The sequence below is a fragment of the Primulina eburnea genome, chromosome 2, assembly GCF_022965805.1.
Source record: "Primulina eburnea isolate SZY01 chromosome 2, ASM2296580v1, whole genome shotgun sequence".
NCBI lineage: Eukaryota > Viridiplantae > Streptophyta > Magnoliopsida > Lamiales > Gesneriaceae > Primulina > Primulina eburnea.
In genome coordinates this window covers 32,072,449-32,079,878 of record NC_133102.1, presented here as the reverse complement: position 1 = coordinate 32,079,878, position 7,430 = coordinate 32,072,449, and the positions used below count along the sequence as shown (strand labels likewise).

The 7,430-nt window shown below is 33.6% G+C and overlaps 1 protein-coding gene across 1 annotated transcript; it reads left to right on the top strand.

The window, feature by feature from the left end:
• The first annotated feature begins 3,415 nt into the window (after window positions 1–3,415).
• Window positions 3,416–3,988, top strand: LOC140824217 (uncharacterized). Its single transcript, XM_073185813.1, has one exon. The coding sequence runs from the start codon at window positions 3,416–3,418 to the stop codon at window positions 3,986–3,988; it is 573 nt and encodes a 190-aa protein (XP_073041914.1).
• Window positions 3,989–7,430: the final 3,442 nt, after the last annotated feature.

Sequence of the window (7,430 nt, the reverse complement as noted above, 5' to 3'; positions counted from 1 at the left end):
AATTTATAATTTAAATAATAAATTCAAATGTTGAATTTATAATTAATTTAAATTATTAAGCTCAAAAGTTGAGTTTATTAAACATTTAATTAAATATATATTGAGTAGTGTGTTTAATGGGCTTGTAGGAGTACATGTCCAACATACTAAATAATTAAAGTTTTTAATGGATCTTGATTAATTAATTAAACTAGTTGGACTAGCCCAATTAATTAATAAAACCCATTAGTGTTAATTATGAATGCTAGGTCATGGCTTAATTATAAATAGGTGTAATCAAGCCATCACCCTAGCCACCACCTTCATTTTTTTCGAAAAAGCTCTCCTCCTCTCCTCTCTAAATTTCGGCCACTCCCTTTTGGGGAATAATTTGAGCCGTCTCTCAAACCTTGATCTCCAACGCAAAATATCTTCCATATTTTCTAGTGCAAATTGGAAGAGGAATAGAACATCCAGTCGTGGACCTAATTAGAAGGAAAGAAAGGAGTCTCTTGAAGAAAGTTCGTAGGGATTCATCAAGAGCTAATCCGTTTATACCGGATTAGTTGGAGCCACGTGATTTATTCACCAAAGGTATAACTTTAAATATCCTATGAATGTTTATGTTAAAATCATACGAGCGCTCAAAGCAAAACATATTTTGATTGTCAAACTAAAATAAAATTTTAAAACTTCCGTTGCGTTTGGGCGTGTAGAAAACCGAGATCCAACAGATTATTTGCCCAACACGTAAACTAGAAAACGAAACAAACACAGATATTCTGATTGAAAATAAGTTGAACAATTCCAGGAGCAAGTTACCGACAGAAATGGATTTCATATTTGGCAAACTAACCAAATGAATGAAAGAACCAACGAGGACTTATATATGACATAAATATGGTGTCATGCAGAGCCGTATCTGTGTTGAATGAAATCTGAGATTTGGAATGTGTTAAAGAACAAATAACATATATCGCATATATATTTATATATATAAATTTGGACCCCTTATTAGGCCGGATCCTGAGATAACCGCATGTTGGCCTCATAAGAGGTCCGGCTCTAGTGCCATGCCGTTCTATTTTTATATGCGTCCATATAAATTTAGCTTTTTATTTCTCAATGAATAATAAACTATTTTCGAGTTATATTGGAATCTGTGTAACGTTAGATTCCTGTATTCTCGAAATATTTTTTATTTTATCTGGACTCCGCCAATTTCGTGAAATGTGCAGATATTTACTGAGCGCTCGGACACGGGATTCTTCAAAAGTTTTAGCAGCTTTTATTGATTATCACTGTGTTGAATATTGAGTTATGTTATATACACAATTAAACATTAGATTACAAAATACATTCGAAATTAAAAAAACTATGGACTTTTGAAATTGTTTATCCAAATAAAATGTAGTTATAATTTTATAATTTCAAATGTAATTGGTAATTGAATTTACAATTGTCATTGTCCATATAACGTTTTACATTAAATATCAATGGATGCCCATATACTCAGGAAACTTGATATTGTTGCGACGTACATTTGTTAAATTAAAGGTCTTGCCGAGAAGTCTGATTGATGGTTTATAAAATCATACACATTTGCACTGCATTTTTCGCCTGATTTATATAAACACGTAATTTTAAAATAGTATTAATTTCATAGGAGCATATTTGCTTTTGTGGATTATCCTTGAGTAAATGCAACCTAAGACAAGAATACATATGAAATCATTCAAAAATTACATATATTTGTATGAATTTAAGAAATCGACTCAAAAACTCGAGATGCAATAATTAAAGATCAAATCTAATTAGATTTAAATATTGAGAAAAAATTAACAGACACACAGGGACGGATCCAGGAATACAAGTTGGGGGGGGGCTTGAACTCAATATGATAAGTTATATATTATTAAAAAAAAATTTACATTATATCGTTCAACAAAGTTGTGCTCTACGAGATTTTAAAATATAAAATTCATCAATAATAGAATTTACATCAATATGTTTAGCTAAATCTCGTTCAATATAAAGTGTCAAACAATTGGCAAGAACGATGACCAATTGTCAAATCCTTCATTGACCAATGCCGATATATTAGATAAATTAACATCATTCAGGAAAAGAAAACAATAGAAACAATATGTCTTCTTTGTTGAAGGCGAATACTCCAACCAATAAAATTTCTGAAACCATTTTTTCTGAAAACGACGATTCGGGCTTACAAATTTTGTACATGGATACTCCAACATATCTGGTTGATAAGGCCCCATATTTTAGATATGCACGTCTTATCTCATCTCGTACATTAACATGATATTCACATATCTGTTTTCTTTTTCCCGGATCTCGTTCAATAAAAGTAGACGGAGACTGATGATCATCTCTAGGAGAGAAACATGAAGGAATTTGGATATTGGGAAAAAGAAGACTTTCACTGGATTGATGTTGCATTGTAAGGACCGTAGGAATTAAAGTATCTTCACTAGCTTGGTGATCTCTCTTCTTAAAGAAATAGGATATCAATGTTTTTCCTTTCTTTGCAGCAGATTGATGTTCCATTTTAAAATAGTTCAAGTTATAATCCTAAACAAGAATAAAATAATTATTAAACAAATAAACAAGTAATAGTCAATCAACAACTCAACAACAAACAATCAAGAAACCACAAATCACGCACAGAGATGCTATAAAAAACAAAATAAAAAATGTATAGCCGATTCTTATCTGGATTGTTGCCTTGCCGATGAGCAATTCGATTTCTTCGGTAGTCCGTAATTTTATTCTGTCGCTAAAGAGCTTGGGACTTGGGAGAGAAATTTTGTAGAATTGAGGTGGGGCGGATCAGAGGATATGGGATGAATTTGGTCTCATCTTTGTAAATGGACGGGACTTGATTGGACTAAGATATTGATGTACGACGGATTTTGGAACAACAGTCGCTATTAGCGACGATTTTTAAAAAACAGTCGCTAATAGCGACTGTTTTTAAAGAATTAAAACCGTCGCCGATGATCCGCGACGGTTGTAGTAAAACCGTCGCAAATATTAGCGACGGTTTCTGAAAAACCGTCGCTAAAAAAAAGTGGGTTGGGCTACAGCCTAATACAGTCTTAGTGTACATCCGTCTCTGCAGACACACATACTCATATTTGAAGAAACAATATATTATATATGGTCGCAAATTTGCATGCATGTGAGAGAAAAAAACATGGGTTGGAATTTGCAATAAAAATATCAAATGTCTGCCACTGGCAATGTAATGGCATATTCCTCGAATATATAAAGGCAATGGGAGTTGAGAGTCCCCTCAAATTCTCGTTGTTCCAAAAGCTTCTCTCCACCTTCTCTGCCCTGCAATTTGCGGGCAGAGGTTTCCACATCGCTAAGAAACTAAACCGGTCTCGATTTCATCTGACCCATTGATCAAATGATGTCGGGTGCATTGCCGACGAATGACGTCAACAACATGGAGGAGGATTTACCCGCAGATTCTATCATTGCCGTGAAACCGCCTACGAAGGAGGAGAAGAAGAAGAAAAAAAAAAGCGGCGGGTTTGACCTTTTCAAAGCGGCTTTGTTCATGATACGCAAGCGGCCCAAAGATCCCATATCCTATGACAAATCTACGCCTGCATCGAACACGAATTGGACGAAGCTAGTGGACTCGGTGAGGCCCTTGCACTCACAGGAGAACATCCCATCTCCTCCACCTTCCTTCACGTCTGAATTTTCCCCCATACGGCCATCCGCTGCCGATAATATGAAAGAAATTATCCCTCCGGATTCCCCTGCGGCATCTTCCTCCGACGGGACAATGAGCCAATACGCTTCGGCTACGAGCCTCCGGGATCTGGTTGATTCTAGTGACAATGAGGAGGAAGAAGATCCCGACGAGGTGTTTGATGCACTGTGCGGAGATGAGATGATCGATGCCAAAGCCGAGGAATTCATCGCGCAATTTTATCAGCAACTCAGGCTTCAAAACAAGGGAAATCATCATTAAAATTATATTACATTTTACATATATGTGTGAAACCATGCATTCATGTCAATCATGTTAGGAGATGTAACAGTTCATAATTCCTTCAATATAATTTCTATCATGGAACAAACATGCACCCACCTGCCTCCTAGAATTCCTTAACCTTTTTCATGTTTTTTTAGTTCATTAATTATTGTTAATTTATAGGACTGGAATTTTTGTCATTTGCGTTCGAGTACGTGGTTTCGATTGTAGTAATTAAAGGAAAATATATAATTGGTTCATTTTCTCTTAATAAAATGCTATATATATATATATATATGATTTAATATTTTGGGCACTTATTTGATAGGATTTGCATTTATCATGTCACTGTTGAAATAATATATTTTAATATGGAAAAAGTAATAGTTGAATATTTGAATGTTGAAAATAAGAGTTGTAAAGTTAGAAATTTGTGTGTGATGATGTAGGTAATGATGTATTTTATTTTTGGATTATGTGTAATGAAACTCTATAAATAGATCTCTCATTTGTGAAGAAAATCACAATTGAGTAGAGAGAAAAATATTATAAAGTGTGTAGTTTGATAAATTTTGAGAGTTTGAGATTTTTACTTTTTACCATAAATTTTTACTTTTTCACAACACGTTATCAGCACGAAGCTCTAAAAGTCCTACATACTTTTCCAAGTTCCAAACAGAAGAAAAAGGTAACAAAAGTAATTATATTTATTTTACTGTTATTTATTTATTGTGTATTTATTTAATATACAATATAATGTTATTATTAGAAATAATAAAAATAAAATTTTCATAAACTTGTTATAAATCCTGGGAGGATGTTAAGACGACATCCCACACTCCCGGTAAGGGATACGACAAGTATAAAAGCCTATAAGGTTTTTAAACAAAATAAATTATGATACTCATTATAATATTATGATATGATATACATAATTATTTAAACATGTCTAATATTATATACATCATATTATTACCATAAAATTATACAAATACATACATTTATTTTTTGTACACCAACGGTCATAAACGATAACAAACGGCTAGTTTTTGCCCTATAAATATCATCTCACAAACACATTCAATCACTCCAACTTTCTCTTCTTCTCTAAAAATTATTCATCATCAAATTTTTCGAAGAAAAAAGAAGATGGCTTTCTCAAGGATATTTTTAATTATTTTGGTTATCATACTCACGAGTCTTGTATTTATCGGAGTATATCCTCCTCGTGCGTTTTCTTTATTTTTACAAATACTTGTACTTGTTGTTTATCCGTTACTTTGTATTGCAATATTTATTAACTAATAAAATGCATCGTAATTTTTTTAGTACCACCATGTCAAATTTAACAAAGCTCGAATTTATTGCGCTCGACATCACGGGAAAGAATTATATGCCATGGACTCTAGATATAGAAATGCATCTTGAGTCATTGGGTCTAAGCGAGACCATTAAAAAAAATGGCATATGCACGTCACAAGAAAAGGCAAGAGCCATGATATTTTTGCGTCGACATCTCGACGATGGATTGAAATGTGAATATCTGACTGAAAAAAATCCCATGGCTTTGTGGAAGGGATTAAAAGAAAGATTTGAACATATAAGGGAATTTATACTTCCGACCGCCCGGGATGAATGGAACACACTGAGATTCCAAGATTTTAAAAAAGTCAGTGATTACAATTCGGCGATGTATAGAATAATCTCGCAATTAAAATTTTGTGGACATGAGGTCACAGAATCTGAGATGCTTGAAAAAATATTTTCCACATTTCATGCATCAAATATTACTCTACAGCAACAATATAGAGTACGTGGATTTGCGAGATATTCTGAGCTCATCGCCTGTCTTCTTGTGGCGAAAAAGAACAACGAGCTATTAATGAGAAATCATCAGTCCCGACCCACTGGATCAACAGCATTTCCAGAAGTAAATGCTGTAAGTAAAATTGAATTTATACCTGGAAACCAAAATCAATTTCAAAGACAAGGTTTTGGTCGAGGTCGATGTCGTGGACGTGGACGTGGACGTGGAATTGGTCGTGGTCGTGGACACGGCCGTGGTTTTGAAAATAATAGAGATAGTTATTTTTATAACTCATCTCAAAAGAACGTCCCAAACCATCCACAGAAAAGACATCATGAGAATACAAGTGTTAATGAGAATCACTCAAAAAGATATGAAAGTTCTTGTTACAGATGTGGTACTCCAGGACATTGGTCCAAAGTTTGTCGAGCCCCTGAGCACCTTTGTAAACTTTATAAAGATTCATTAAAGGGGAAAGAAAAGGAGACCAACTTCACTGAACGCAGTGACCGTTTGAGTGATTCAACTCATCTTGATGCTGGTGATTTTATGAATGATTTCTCTGGAAATGATCAACATGTTGGTGGGATAGAAATGAACAATTTTGATGCTACAGATTTTCTCAATGATTTCTCTGAAAATGAACAATTTAATGGTAGAATATAAATGTACAATAATTGATTTTTCATGTATTCATGTAATAATGTTTTATTGTATAATTATGATATGTGTTATATTTACATATGTATTTTCAGTAATTTTATTTCATTGCATATTTTTTTGAAGTTCAAATATGGAAAATGCTATGAGCAAAGCTGAAGTTTGCATACCCGATAGTGGTACAACGCACACTATCCTCCGAGATAAAAGATATTTCTTGGAACTAAAACCAACAAAAACAACGGTGAATACAATATCAGGTCCTGTAGACTTGATTAAAGGATGTGGTAAAGCACAATTTTTGTTACCCAATGGTACAAAATTTTTGATCAATGATGCTTTATATTCACCAGAATCGAAAAAAAATTTGTTGAGTTTTAATGATATATATTCCCATGGGTATGATACTCAAACAATGAATGAAGGGAATGAGAAATATATGTGTCTTATCACATATAAATCAGGAAAGAAATATGTGATTGAAAAACTACCAATGCTCCCTACTGGATTGCATTATACACATATAAGTCCCATTGAATCAAACATGGTAGTTGATAATTCTTCGATATTAACCAATTGGCATGATCGATTGGGACATCCTGGTTCAATAATGATGCGAAGAATTATAGAAAATACACATGGTCATCCACTGAAAGACCAGAAGATCTTTCAGAATAATAAGTTTCAATGTAAATCATGTTCTCTTGGAAAACTTATTATAAGACCATCATTAGTCAAAATCCAAACTGAATCACCAATGTTTCTTGAACGTACTCAGGGTGATATTTGTGGACCAATCCATCCACCATGTGGACCATTCAAATACTTTATGGTATTGATTGATGCCTCCAGCAGATGGTCACATGTATGCTTATTGTCAACTCGAAATGTTGCATTTGCAAGATTACTTGCTCAAATAATAAAATTGAGGAATCAGTTTCCCGATTATACAATCAAGAAAATTAGACTTGA

Bases quoted from the DNA above. Each gene is read 5' to 3' on its own strand.
- LOC140824217 (XM_073185813.1), top strand. From the start codon at position 3,416: ATGTCGGGTGCATTGCCGACGAATGACGTCAACAACATGGAGGAGGAT.